General features: G+C 43.8%; 1 protein-coding gene across 3 annotated transcripts in view; it reads left to right on the forward strand.

Moving 5' to 3' along the window:
- Positions 1-1,737: 1,737 nt before the first annotated feature.
- The window catches only part of HIRA (histone cell cycle regulator), a 66,451-nt gene continuing 53,175 nt past the window's right edge, over positions 1,738-15,013 (forward strand). The window contains exons 1-5 of one of the 3 annotated variants that reach the window (XM_066259871.1): positions 1,738-1,888; positions 3,283-3,345; positions 5,331-5,441; positions 6,688-6,778; positions 8,089-8,183. In XM_066259871.1, coding sequence (XP_066115968.1) covers positions 1,756-1,888; positions 3,283-3,345; positions 5,331-5,441; positions 6,688-6,778; positions 8,089-8,183 — 493 coding nt within the window. In that variant the 5' untranslated portion in view covers positions 1,738-1,755. Of the gene's footprint in view, positions 1,889-3,282; positions 3,346-5,330; positions 5,442-5,466; positions 5,651-6,687; positions 6,779-8,088; positions 8,184-8,405; positions 8,475-15,013 lie in introns of those variants that run through there. The other 2 variants (XM_066259873.1, XM_066259872.1) reach the window with 2 other exon arrangements.

Genomic DNA, 15,013 nt, shown 5'->3' on the forward strand with positions numbered 1-15,013 from the left:
GCGTGCGGGGGACCCGGGTTCAATTCCTGGCCAGGGCACCTAGGAGAAGCGCCCATTTGCTTCTCCACCCCCCCCTCCTTCCTCTCTGTCTCTCTCTTCCCCTCCTGCAGCCAAGGCTCCATTGGAGCAAAGATGGCCCGGGCGCTGGGGATGGCTCCTTGGCCTCTGCCCCAGGCGCTAGAGTGGCTCTGGTCGAGGCAGAGAGCATCGCCCCCTGGTGGGCAGAGCATCGCCCCTGGTGGGTGTGCCGGGTGGATCCTGGTCGGGCGCATGCAGGAGTCTGTCTGACTGTCTCTCCCCATTTCCAGCTTCAGAAAAATACAAAAAAAAAAAATAGAAAATAAAACATACGCTACTTAGAAGCTCTGCGATGTGGCATCATAATGTCACATAGATGCTTGTCAGGGTAAATGTGTCCTATTTTGCTGAGTAGGAAATGAGTTAAAGAAATTAAATACCTTATTTAAGACTATAGCTGGTGAGTGGCAGGACTGAAGATTCAACACAGGGATGATTGATGCTAAAATCTAGGCCTGTACCCAGCTTCATCTCTGCCTTTCCCTGAAACCTGGAGGCGCGTCCTCCAACTTAACAATTCCCCTCCAGTCTTAAGAGCCAAAGCCCATGTTCCACAAAGTTGTGTGGAACCAAAATGTGAATCTGACCTTGGCATTTTCCTGTTTAGGAGACAGCTGTACAGGAAGGGCTCCACTCCCCAAGGTGCTAGCCATGGCTACAGGAGGGGGAAAGAGAGAGAGAAGGGGGAGGGGGGAGAGTGGAAAAGCTGATAGTCACTTCTCTGTGCTCTGACCTGGAATCCAACCCAGGACATCCACACTGGGCCAAATCCAGTGAGTCACCTGCCAGGGCCTATATATATATTAGTGTTTATTTTATTGATTTTAGAAAGAGAGAAAGACAGGAACATCCATCTGATCCTGTATGTGCCCTGACCGGGGATCTAACCAGCAACCTCTGCACTTCATGATGATGCTCTAACCAATTAAGCTATCTGGCCTGGGCTGCTCTTTTGAATTTCAAACGGCTCCTAGTGTCACTAATTGATCACTGTTCTCTGGTGTCTGGCAGTACTCCAAGCCTCAATTATTAGCACTAGGTGCCATGATCTCTCCATTCCCTACAGCCTTATGAGCAGAAGCGTCTGTACCACTCAAGTCTGGGCCCACAGCCTCTGTGGTCCTTTCTTGTTTCTAGAGGCTTTCCTGTGAGGAACTTCTCACAGCCAGCAGACAAGAAACCCACCTTTCCACAACTGCTTCCCTCTCAGGCCCTCAGCCTATGGGAAAGGGTAGCGCATTCCCAGCAGCAGCATGTGGGACTCTGACTTATATCACACATGGCAGCCACCAAGCCCAGGAAGAGTATGGGTATGCCAGCATGGGCCTGAGTACATATGCAGGGAAGGACCAGTTAGAGCACTTTCAGTCCTTCTCACCTGTGTTCTTAGCACCTGCTGTTTTTAGCCCATTCTGTGTAATTTTCTGGAGTCCTCTGTTGAAGATGAAGATGGGAGTAATTAGGGTTTGTCCTGTCTGGGCTATGGAAGAAGAATAATTTGCAGGCTTTTCTTTTCAGGCCTCTGTGAGTACACCCCCACTGCTGGGTTTGGTTCCTTCAGAGCTGTATAGAGTACCATGGGGCTTGTCTTGGGAACCCTTGGAATGAAAGTGCAGAGCAAGGATGAATTTCTTGTGTGTTTTGGGACAGCTTTGAGCACACTGCAGTACTCCAGGAATGCGGTCAGCAGCTACTTGGCTGAACTTGACCTGGCTCTTGGATCTGGGCCTGGAGGTGACCGAGGAGCTCAGGACCAGGCTGGAGCTGCTGGCATTGCCTATTATGGTAGCCTTTGTTGTTTTGGAATTCAGTAAGTACTGGAGAGAAAATAACCTGTGCTGTAGTGTGATTTTCAAATTTTCCTAGGTTTCTACTTGCTCCCTGAGACAAAATAGGGTGTTTGTACCTGCTTTTAGTGACTTTGCACAGCTGTGTCCCCCACTACCATGTAACAACCAATAAGAAGGCAAGCACATTTCCCCTAGTCTTTTCGAAGCTCATGCTTGATCTGATTGTAAGAGTGTGGCTTTCCAGAGATGAGGGAAGCTGGGTACTGCCTGCAGCCAATGCTGACCATTGCCTTTTGGGTGTCAGCAATTGATTTTCTACATTTGGATGGCAGCTCTGGCAGGATTTTTAGCTCCTAGATTAGCCACTACCCACATTTGCGACCTTTCCCAGGGACAGAGCACGGTTGACTAAGATGCCTTTTGTCATCCTTGCAATAGCCCTTAAAGCTATATCAGCAATTGCTGATGCTCACTCAGTTCATTGTCAGGCAGTCTAATTTGTCACTGAACAAATATTACTGACGTACTACTCACCAGGCCAGTGCTACAAGCTGAAAATGTGGTAATGAACTTTGACAGCAATTGACATGGCACTCTGAGCCTGGAAACAGACCAGGGAGCTAGACAAATACCCTCTGGCACAGGCCTCAAGATTACTTCCATAGTCTGCTGGGTTTTGAGTTCTTGTGGTGCCTTGCCAGTCTCGTCTACCCAGCTAGCCATCTAGCTTCTTGGGCTGCTCATGTGGGCTGGGGTTCTTACTGGACACTGTGGGGACTCCCAAGAGCTAGTTACCAGCCCTTTCCCCTGGAGGGACTGAACATCTAGTTGAACATAGGGCATGGGTCATGGAAGAGGGTCAGCAAAGGAGATGCCGAGAAGGCCAGCTCTCCATGGCTTTTGATGCAGCACAAATGTATGGGGGCAAAGTTTTTTGGTAGCAGAAGCATGATGAAGGAAGTAGTATGTTGCAGGCAGCCACTGGTTCTACCCAGCTCTCAGACAGAAAAGCCAGCTGGATATGGAGCTGGCTAGATGTATACAGCCCCTGTGACTCAGAGCTGTTGTAATGAATAGTGTTTACAAACATACATTCCCAGAAGGTGTCAGGCTCTTATCCACTGGACCTCTGTGTATATACCCAGGTGACCCATGGACTCAATTGTTCTAGTAACAGAATGCTTTGTCCTGTTTTTAATGTTACTTGGAGAGTCTTCCAGCAGTATATACTTTAAAAGTTAGACCATTCCACCTTTATTTACAAGTAATTTATTGGTAGTGTATTACTTTTGCGTAGGATCAGTGATTAGGTATATTATTTGAATAACCAATATTTTAAATTTTTGAGTCTGCTGCTATGCTTTAATGAATAAAAGCCAAGGCTGATGTTATATGATTTATTTTTTGTTTCCAGGCAAGCCAATTTTTTCAGTTGATATTCACCCTGACGGGACCAAGTTCGCAACTGGAGGACAAGGTATGTTCACAGAATAATGGGAAAGCTCACAGCCCTGCCACCTAGCTCTGCTTCTGCTGGTTACCTACTGAGCTGTAGAGAGAATATTTGCTGTTTTCACTACGGATGTGACTCAGTTTAAGTCTAAACAAATCATATCAAAATCCCTTTTTGGCACTAGAATGTGCTCTCATAGATATTTTGGTAGCAGGTTTAATTTTCCAATTCCTATCTATTGGGTTAATATTAAAATCAATTTGCATGTCCAAGCCCAAGCTTACTGAGTGTGGAGAGTGGCAGGCGGTCCCATGGACAAAGCCACAGCCCCAAAGGCAAAGGCTCTTGGTCTTCCTCTTGGTTCTGTCAGTGTTCTCTCCTCTGAAAAGGGGGAGGAGATTAACCTCCAGAGTTGCTCTTGTAGTTATTAGGCCCATTCTCTGGGCTCAAAGAAATTCAGCTGGGTTAGAGGGCAAGTACAAATGTGCAGACCGTTTGAAAATATGATCCATGGTATTGTCAGGGTGTTTTAGCCAGTGTCTGCTGCAGTATTGCATTAACAACTCTGTTTGGAAAAACAAAGTCACTTTTTTCTTTTTCTATTTATTTATTTATTTTTAAATTTTAGAAAGATTGGAAGGGAGAGAGAAAGAAAGAGACATTGAACCATTGTTCCACTTATTCCTGATGTCATTGATTGACCCTTGTCTGTGCCCAACTAGGGGATTGACCCCACAACCCTGGCATAGCAGGACAATACCCTTAGCCAACTGAGATACCTGGCCAGAGCCAAGATAAAGTTACTTTTAAGGCCAAGACACCAAGATCTATATATATGGTCATACAAAGCAGCTTCACCCCAGAGCAGGGTCTCCCTCTGGCTGAGGCCCCCCTGGATAGGACATGAAAGTACCTATGTGAGTCAAGGTCCTTAGGCCAGGTGCTGCAGGGCAGGTGGTCTGCAGACTTCCTACTGTAGAGGCTTGCTGGAAAACCTTGATGTCCTTCCGGCATGCTACAGGCTGCACCCAAGAGGTACCCATTTTTGTCATCTAGCACCACTGGACTTAGCTGAGGTGACAGGGTTTTCTCCTCATCCACAAGAAGAGGCACACCTTCCTGACTTACTTAGCACAGTAAGCTCTAGGAGAGCTTATTAGGGAATATTTTTACATTGGCCAAGAGGTAATTAATTGCAAGCATACCTTATAATAATTTTGACATATCCATTTATTTCCTGGTATTTATTTATTGGTTTTATATCCTCTATAACAGAATGTTAAATGAGGAGCTGGACTTTTGTTAGTTATCAGTAATGGAAATCTTAGAGAAATCATTTCTAAAATGCATAGATACATGTTTTAGCCCAATACTATATCAGCTTTTGACTACAAGGACCCTGAATGCCCTCTTTTGGTTGATTTCTCATCTGTAGATGTTGGCAAAGGGCAGGTAAAGTAATGAGCACCTTTTCCAGTATTTAAGGCACATTTCAGACTTGGATCTCAAAGCGTCCAGTCAGCTATGAGAACAGCTATGGACTCCAGGCAGCGCCTGTAAAGGGAGGGAAGCCTTAGCAGAGATGGTACTTGATTGCTGGGGAGACCATGCATAGAACCGAAGAGTGCTGGGACATGGGCTTTTTCAGCCTCTTTATTTACAGATGAAGGACCTGGGTCCTGGACAGGAATAAGGACCTTCCAGGGGCCCGTGGGGAATCTGTGTTAGAGGCCAGACCAGGGCTTGGTCCTTAACCTGATTCTAGTCCAGAGTTATTTTCATAAAGTCAGGTTGGCCTTGGCATAGTACTAAATCCACACTTTTTAAATCCCCATCAGCACCTGTTCTTTTTTTTTCTTTTTTCTTCATCTTTTCTGTAACATTAGTAATTTAATTTTAGTCTCCTCCAATCTAGTCAGTTATGATTTATGAAAGCTAAGTAAGGGCTGTGTCTCATAGTTAATAGTCTCCTCCTTGTACATTGAGTTATTTCTGCCCCTTTGTTCCAGGACAGGATTCTGGGAAGGTTGTGATCTGGAATATGTCTCCAGTCCTCCAGGAGGATGACGAGAAGGATGAAAATATTCCCAAGATGCTTTGCCAGATGGACAATCACTTAGGTATTACAGAGTGGCCCTTTGCAGGCTTTTCGTGTTGGCAGAGTGCCCAAGGTTAGCACATGTGTTTGTAATTAGAAAGATAAGGCCCCGTGCGGCGGTAACTCCCCTCGGCCTGCTGTCTGAAGGCACAGATGTTGGCTACACACCTGGGTGAGTTATTCGGCAGAAGACTCGGCCCGCCCACAGAACCATCTTTGGACAGTCTGCAGGTACCTCTGGTGATTTCCTGCTCATGAGTCGTTACTGCCTGTTCCATGGGGCTTTGGGGCCAGCCACCCGGAAGCAGTAGGGTTCTGGGGAAGGGTATGTAAAAGACAATTTACCAAATATCTCAGATTTCCACTGTGTCACTCAGAGGCCCTCTGCCAGGACCCTTTTGGATGCTGGACCATGTTGTGGTTTTCTTTCCTGTGTTAGTGCCTTAGTCTTCTGCCCCTGAGCATCAGAGTAACTATACCTGGCTCTGGTTTCCAACCTGGTTGCTTCTCCTGAGATGCTCCATTAATAGATACATCTCTTTTCTCTGCTCTATGTTCTTGTTCTCCCAACACGTCTCGGCATCCTCCAACTTGGAGCCCAAGTCACTCACAGGCTGTGTGTGGGCCACAATTTGGATAGTGTCCCTCCTATTGTAGGGCTCCTAAAGGCTGAGCTGTGAGTGCTCCTAGAGGCTCCAGCCCAACAGGGGGCCTAAGAGGTTTTCTGTTGGTCTTAGTTTATGAGTGCAGGATTAGTCAACATGCAGTGCTAACAAGTTTGGAAAATCTGATTTTAATTGCTGACAGTGAAATGAAGTCAGAGTCTTATACTTTATGAAGTGGATCCCCTAAAAGTTCTGGAGAAGGCATCTCATCTTTGCCTATTTATTTAGCACATGCCTTCCAGTCAAGTTATCTCTATTCAGAAATACATCTCATCATTAGACAGCTCTTTTTAAATAATGAGATTTAGGTATTTACCAGTTTTCATGGAAATGAGCCACCTCCTAGTGACTCTTTCATTCAGCACTAACATTTTTCAGGTTATGTAGCCTTTCTTCTCCAGACTCTGTTCTGGTAATTTGTTATTAAGCACAAGTAGGTTAGTACTTGAACTGAATTGTTCTTCTAGGGCTCTCACACAATAGATGCCTTGACTAGATTAGCTAGATTAGATTTTGTAAACCCTTTGCATCTTGCCAAACTCTGCATAAAACAAGTGGGCATGACTATTGGATTTTCATCACCCTATTTTTTTTTCTTCCCAGCATGTGTGAACTGTGTGCGGTGGTCAAACAGTGGGATGTATTTAGCTTCTGGGGGAGATGACAAACTGATTATGGTGTGGAAGCGGGCTACGTAAGCATCATTTTCCTTTCTTCACATTTTATTTTTAGAAGCTTCTTTGCTGGTCTTTATCAATCACTTTCTCTACCCTAGCACTGAAGTCCCCAAAGTCCCAACTTCATAAGGAGCAGGAAGCACACATAGGCCAGCAGCAACTGGGCCTGACCAGGGAGTTGAGAGGCTACCCACCTCCTTAGCAACCTGCTCAGCTATCCCTTGCAGGGCTGCAGGGTTTCTACCTGAAAAGGAACGGTGCATCTCCTCCAGTGCTGACATTAGTAGCTTCGTTTGTTTCATTCTTCAAATGAAATTTCCCAACATACAGTGTGGTTGAAAGTCAGGATGCTCTGATGGAATCTGGGGCAGGGGACCCAAAGCCTGCCCTCTCAGCCATTCGCCTCATTTTGTCAGCCTCATCCCGGCCTCTAAGGACTCCCCACTTGAGACCCCTTTCTCTGTACCAGTAATGAACTAACCATCACTGGGAATACTTTTTCTCTACACCTAGGCAGAGTCAGTCAGGATGGGTCCTGGGACTCTTCCCTAACCAGCTCCCCTGGTGACTCGGGCCAGTCAAGCTGGGGACTTAGACCTACCCCACTGTTCAGCCATTGTAGCCCTATGCTCACTCAGCTGCCTCAGAAAGCCCTTTCTGTGGATTTATGAAGAATTCTACTGGAGTGAAGGCTGTTAACAGAGGCTCTGCACACTGTTGGGAGAGGCACCACCTCAAAGAGAGCCCATGTGACTGCATGAGTGGCAGGAGCCAGTGCCCTGGTTTGAGTGCTTTCTCTGACTTAGGTGTTAAGGCAGAGGCCTTCAGTTCATTACAAGAGGGCTTGAAAAATACAGTTGATTTTCCTGCTTTAGCCAACATAATACTTAGTATATAGTTGGAACACTGAAAAAATATAAAAGAAAAAAATCACAATCCCACTACCTAAAGAAGGCCATGGTTAATATTTCTATATTTTTTATATGTGTCTTTCTGATTCATTTTTCATGCCTACATGCATTTTTTTCATTACATTGTGATATATTATATACACTGCCCTGTCGCCTGCTTCTTTCATATAATTACACACTATGAATATTTTCTCTTGCATTAGGTGGTCTTTTACCACAAGCTTTGTGATGACTTTAGTATTTTATAAAGTACAGGTAATTTACCTGTTAGCTCCTGCTGTTCAACAATTCAGTACTCTCTAGCTATTGTCTGTTTTTGCTTTGTTCTGTCTGCCATTATAAGCCATGCTGCAGTGAGCATCTCCATGCAGTGCCCAGAGCATTCCTGGTGCCTTTCTGACTCCTCTTTCACACAGGTACATCGGCCCCAGCACTGTCTTTGGCTCCAGTGGTAAGCTTGCCAACGTGGAGCAGTGGCGATGTGTCTCCATCCTCCGAAGTCATTCAGGCGGTGAGTGGGGTTGCCTTTTGGGGTGGGCAGCCCCAGCAGCTGTCTGAGACCATCAGCAGCACCTCCACGGCCCCTGTGGACTACTTGGTCCTTAAAGCAACCCTGTGTCTGGGTCATCCCTCCCTATCACCATCTGTCGCACCCTACCTGTCCCTCAAGGTCTGTGCAGTCACCATCCCCACTCCTGCCCTCATGGGGTATATGTTTATATCTTTAATGTAGAACTCCCCACGTTCTGCTGTTTATCCTGGTGAACTGAATCACTACCTTCATCAGTGGATCACTAAGTCCGTAAGCGCACTTTATTTATTCCACAGAAACTAGAACATGGCCCATTGAAAAGTTTTTTACTTACCTCAAGTATGTTTGCAAAGTATAAATAGACATGGAATGGAAAGACACATTTTACTAATTTGGGCTAAAGAGGAGGATCAGTCAGTCAATAGCAATCTAAAATCATGTGCTATATACTTGGTTAGATGCCAGGAACACCAGAGGAAATACAACTTAGTCTTACCACAGAAAGCCTGTGATCTAGCCCAGGAATGGCCTGAAGGGTTTCCCAGATGGGAGGGTAGCAGAAGTGAGAAAGGTTTGCTGTGAATGATGAGTTGGCAGCAGCTCACCACAGTTGGGTCTTGATATACAGGCAGGTAGCAGCACAGAGAGGGGCTGGCTGAGTGTGGAGCAAACAGGTCACGGAGGGTATCATTTATTGTGGAAGAGACAAGGAGGGTATCATTTGTTGTGGAAGAGACAAGGAGCCATTAAAAGCTGTGAAGCCGAAGAAGGAGATCATTCTTATAGCTATGAGGAAAAGGACAGGTTTCAGTGGTTCACATGAAACTTCAAGGGCCTGAACTAGGCCCAAGGTAACTGGTATAGAGAGGAAGAAGCTGATTTGGGAAATTCTTAGGACAGAGCAAAGAGGGGAATAGGGGAATTCATAGATGTTGTCTTACTACCCAGTGGTATCCTGTACTGAGACCATGAGAACAGTAGGCTTATGGAGATGGACACCAATCCAATGTGGGATATTCTGGGTTGGGGGGGGGGGGCAGTATGTCAGGAGACTCTTGGAATTGAGCCTGGAGCTCTAGGGGAAGATAAGAGCATTTAGAAGGCACCAACTGTAATCTATTGGCAGTATGTGCTCAGAAACTATTCTGCAGAGGTGAACAAACCTCTTGATGACCAGGTTGAGTCTAAATTTGTGAAAGCTTGACAGCATTGTGTTAGTGTTGATAACAGTAAAAAATATATACAGTGGTACCTCGACACACGAGCACTTGAAATCATAAGCAATTTGAGATACGAGCAGTCACTCACGGGATTTTTACTTTAAGTTACGAGCAGGTATTTGACTCACGAGCTTCCACCAACTTCCACTAGAATGCCTGCCGAACATTCTGAAAGGGAGGAAGAAACTAATTTCCATGGAAAGGGTTTTGTTGAAACAGGCTCTAAGTGGAAGCAAGGAAAGTATGGCAAAAAAGCCAAAAGTCAATGAAGAAAATGATGATGATTAAGCAAAGTAGAAAAATAGCAATTAAGTTTAGCGATAAAGTTTCATATCATACATAGTGTGTAAGTTAAATTTTGCAATTAAATGTAGCGTTAAGTGTGTATAGAGTAAGTTATGTTAAATGATAGCGCACAAAATGAAAACCTTCTCCACCAGTCTCCTCCCCCTCCGCCAGCATCTTCGCCTGAACTTGAAGGTAAATACACTTCATAAACCAGTTTATTTCTTTACATTTTCTCTTATTATGTGTGTGTGTGTATGTGTATGTGTTATTTATAAAGTACATTTTCTTATTTAAAAGCATATAAAAACAAAAAATTTGTGTGGTTTTTGGGGGCTGGAACAGATTAATTGCATTCCCATTCATTTAAATGGGGAAATTCTATTTGACACACAAGCAAATTGAGTCATGAGCTCGACCATGAAACAAATTAAACTCGTGTGTTAAGGTACCACTATAATTTTACTGTTCACAGCTACTTATAATAGAGTCCACTTGGGTTTCTGGAACTTTGGTACATATGTCTGTGAGGGTATACAAGTGGTGGGGGAGCCTCAGTGAGAACATTTATGGGGCTCCTAACCTGAGATTCAGGCCGACTCATAACCTTGACTTCCCTCCTGTCCTAGTACCCCAGTGTTCTCCTTTACCAGGCAGGTAGGGTTGCCCACCTTCAACAGGGGTACCTGCCACTTATTCAGTAGTCCTAGTAGTAGGTGTGGTTGGAACCATTTAAGAAGAAAAAATTAATGAAAAAGAAATAAGTGAATGAAAAGCACTGAGTCTTTGAAAGCAAAGGGTGAAAAATGTATACTTGGCATATTTTAATCAGAGGGTAGGAAAGAAAACCCTGAGAAGTAAAAGGTCTGGAAAAACATTTAACCCTAGAGGAAGAATGTCATCAAAGAGATCAAAATGTAATGTTTGTATTAAACTAAAATACAAAACAATACTAAAAAGTATAATTTTTTAAAAAGTACAAGTTTTCAAAATTGATAACATAAGTTTAGGAAAAACTGAACAAAGTAGTAACCAGTCAAGAAGTTGGAAGCTATCTTCAGAAATGGTTCCTTATCCTAAGTCATTTTTTGATGCATTGCTTTAAACTTTTAAGAATAATTACTGTGAAACATAGAAATACTTTTTTTTTTTTTTTTTTTTTTTTTTTTTTTTTTTTTTACAGAGACAGAGAGAGTGAGTCAGAGAGAGGGATAGACAGGGACAGACAGACAGGAACGGAGAGAGATGAGAAGCATCAATCATTAGTTTTTCATTGTGCGTTGCAACACCTTAGTTATTCATTGATTGCTTTCTCATATGTGCCTTGACTGTGGGCCTTCAGCAAACCGAGTAACCCCTTGCTGGAGCCAGCGACCTTGGGTTCAAGCTGGTGGGCTTTTGCTCAAACCAGATGAGCCCGTGCTCAAGCTGGCTACCTCGGGGTCTCGAACCTGGGTCCTCTGCATCCCAGTCCGACGCTCTATCCACTGTGCCACTGCCTGGTCAGGCGAAATACTTTTTTTTTAAAGAAAGCTATACCCCTATTTCCAAACTTAGTAAAATAACAGTGAAATGAAAGCATTGACAAATATGAGTAAAGATAGAAAAGTCAGAAATGGAATACTCACAGATTTGATAACATTTGAATACTAACTCATTTTGACTAAATATGATTTATAGCGAAAGAACTTGGTGTAAAGGAAATCTATTAATATAACAGCATACTAGGAGGTTAAATGAAAAAAAACATCAAGTCATCTGAAGAGGTATTCTGAAAGGAATATTAGATAACTCAGCATCAGTTCCTAATAAAAATGGTTTTTAAAAAATGGCCATAGAAAGTTATTTCCTTAACATGATAAAGTTCTCTTTTTCAAACCAATGGCAAATATTACATTTCACAGTTGAGCCTTGTTCCCATTTATATTGAGAAAAGACAAAGATGGGTGCTCTCATTTAATTTGTTACTTTGGAATTTCTGCAATACAATGAAACAAATCAGGAGGAGGTAGACATACTGGAAAATAAGACAAGAATGAAATGATATGAGTATTCTATATCAAGAAAACCCAAAAGAATAAAGCTCTTAGAACTTATAAAGCATTTTTCAATGCATTTGGGCCTAATTAAAATGAGTGATTGAACTGGCCTCATATAAGATTTTACTTATTTTTTAGTGAGAGGGGTAAGGGGGAGAGATGAGAAGCATTAACTTGTAGTTGCATCACTTTAGTTGTTCATAGATTTCTTTCTCATATGTGCCTTGACCAGGGGGCTCCAGCTGAGCCACAGACCCCTTGCTCAAGCCAGTGACCAGAAAATTTTTAATTAACTGTATTTATCTTTCACTAGTAATAGCCTATTGAATATCTAATGGTAAAAGAAGAACTCTCACACAGTGGGATAAAAAATTATAAGTATTTAAGAAGTATATGAGATCTCTAAGACTTAAACCACAAACTTTTGTTTGAGAGATAAAAACTGACCACCTCATAAATTGAAAGACTAAAATAAAGACTGTTTTTTCTCAAATTAATATTATAATCTATTTAACACTATTGAGCACCTTGTGTGTTCCAGGTGCTACTCTTATTTCAGGGAGTTTATACATTCTTGTCAGAGACAGTTAATAAACTAGTCATGTAAAAAACTTAAAAGATAAGCATCAGGGAGCAAATTGAGCCCATGGGGTACCATTTCACCCAGGGTTCTAAAGGAGGATCTTGCTGAGAAGATGCCATCTAAGGGGCGATCAGATGGAGGTGAGGGGACAACTGTGTGGTCTTCGAAAGAGCTTCCCGGGCAGAAGGAACAGCCAGGGCAACAGCCCTGGAGTATAGACATATGCCTAGTGTGTTTAGGGAAGCACAAGAATTAGGGTAGAGAGGGTGAAAGGGGTGGGGAGCATGGGTTATGGTGAGGCCTCTTCTCTGAGTGAGACAGGAAGGCTAAGCAGGGTTCTGAGCAGAAGAGTGGGGAGGCCTTTGGCAGCTGTATGAAATTCATATTTCGGGGGACTAAAGGGCAGCACTTGGGAGCTGCTGACAATCTACGTGAGAGACCATGGCAGGTTGGACCTAGGTCATAACGGTAGAAGTCAGGAAGTCAGGGAAAGTGATCAGATGCAGATTTCCCGATTGGATATGGGTTGTAAGATAAGCCAAGGAATCAAGATGGGACCAGAATGTGGCCTAAACAGTGGAAAACATGCAGTTATCATTACTTGAGATGGGTGGTATGCGGGTGGGACAAAAATGTTTCCTGGGGGAAATGTTTAGGATTTGGGTTTTGGGCATGTTGTTCACCTTGCCTAGCAGCAGTGTAAAGTAGACGTGTGTTAGGCATTTGGATTTGTGAGTTGAGTCAGGGTAGAAGTAGAAATGGGAACAGAGACCAAGGATGAAGTTGAGGTTTGAGGTGATGAAGAACCAGCAAAAGAGGTCGAGACACAGAGGCTACTTAAGATAGTGGAAAGAGCGTTTGAAGAAGGAAGTGAACAGCATGTTCACATTGCCTGAGGTCAGGTGAGAACTGAGGACTGACCATTGAACTTAACAGCATGGAGGCCCCAGGTGGCCTTGGCAAGTATAGTTCGTGTTAGGGGAGCTGGATGAAAGCCTAATTGGAGGAGTTCAAGAAAGACCAAGGGCCCTGGCCGGTTGGCTCAGTGGTAGAGCGTCAGCCTGGCGCACGGGAGTCCCGGGTTCGATTCCCGGCCAGGGCACACAGGAGAAGCGCCCATCTGCTTCTCCACCCCTTCCCCTCTCCTTCCTCTCTGTCTCTCTCTTCCCCTCCCGCAACCAAGGCTCCATTGGAGCAAAGTTTACCCAGGCGCTGAGGATGGCTCTGTGGCCTCTGCCTCAGGCGCTAGAATGGCTCTGATTGTGGCAGAGCATCGCTCCCTGGTGGGTGTGCCGGGTGGATCCCGATCGGGCGCATGCGGGAGTCTGACTGCCTCCCGGTTTCCAACTTCAGAAAAGTACAAAAAAAAAAAAAAAAAAGAAAGAAAGACCAAGGAGAGAGTAGAGCTGGATTGAAAGACTGGGATTTGTCAGGTATTTGTAAAGATACAGAAGAGCAGAAGGGATGGTGGAGCTAATGGGTTGTGGTATGGACACAGACGGTGGAAGGACTGTAGCATCAGTGGGTCATAGTACTTGAAAGAATCATTGGAGTTGAGAGAGCTGTAATCACCAACATGATGGTAGGAGCATGGGAGGGTTGGCACTGAGACCAGGGAGGGCCTCTGGGCATGACCATGGGAAGGAATAGCTGAGGTAATGGTGGAAGCCAAGGTCATTGGAGGAGGAGGAGGAATTTAAAATCCAAGAGCCTTGGGAGTTAGAAAAATCATCCTCTTGGAATCACCAAGAATGATGATGGTGTGTTGGCAGGAACGACAGTGACTAGAAACTTAAATCTTCAGAGGCTCGGAGGATGTCAGGTGTGTGCAGATCTGCAATGAAAAGGAAAAATAATGGGTATCATTTTAAAACAAACTGCAGAACTGGGGTATAGGGAGAAAATTACATCACGTGTGTGGATTTATTGCAGAACACAGCGGGGACTTGAAATGGGATCTGGAAGGATAAGTAAGGTTGTGGAAAAAATCATTCAGTGCTACAGTGTTTGTAACAGCACAAGTTTCTGGATAAAACTAGCAACATTGAAGTAGGCTGCAGTATACCTAAGAATTTAGTGTACCATGAAGTGTCATCACTTATCAATAATAGAAAGGATTATTCCCCATTGGATAGAGTAACCAATTAGTAGTATATGGGTGAGGGGAAATAATAGAGCCTCACAAAATACAGCACACACCAAAATAACTTTCAGGTATTAAAGAAAGAAACATTCTAAATAATTTAAGCAGGAGAAAACAGAATGGATTATCTACCAAACATCTAGCAAAGGAATATTTTTCAAGGTTAATAGGCAATAAAAGATGTCAGGAAGGAGAATAACAGACAAGGCAGGAAGGTAAACTGATGGAAATTGCAGCTAATGCCTGTAGTATCAGTAGTCCATGGAAATTGCAAAGAAAATCATGTCTTCGTTCTGGATTCCCAGCTAACCACTTTTTTTTTGTTCTGGGACTTAGGTACCACAGTGAGATTCTGAGGTTTACATGTCTGCCCTCCTGGACCCTAAGCTCCTAGAGGAAGTTCTTGGTCCTTGGGTTTGTTAGACTTCTGTATAGGAGAGCTCAACAGAGATAGCAAAGCCATCCGAGGGCAAGACAACTCAGAAAAAGAGATGTGAAAAATCTTCCTTTTCACTACTAATCAAAGTAAAAATTTAAAT

This window comes from Saccopteryx bilineata, chromosome 2 (assembly GCF_036850765.1).
Source record: "Saccopteryx bilineata isolate mSacBil1 chromosome 2, mSacBil1_pri_phased_curated, whole genome shotgun sequence".
Taxonomy (NCBI): domain Eukaryota; kingdom Metazoa; phylum Chordata; class Mammalia; order Chiroptera; family Emballonuridae; genus Saccopteryx; species Saccopteryx bilineata.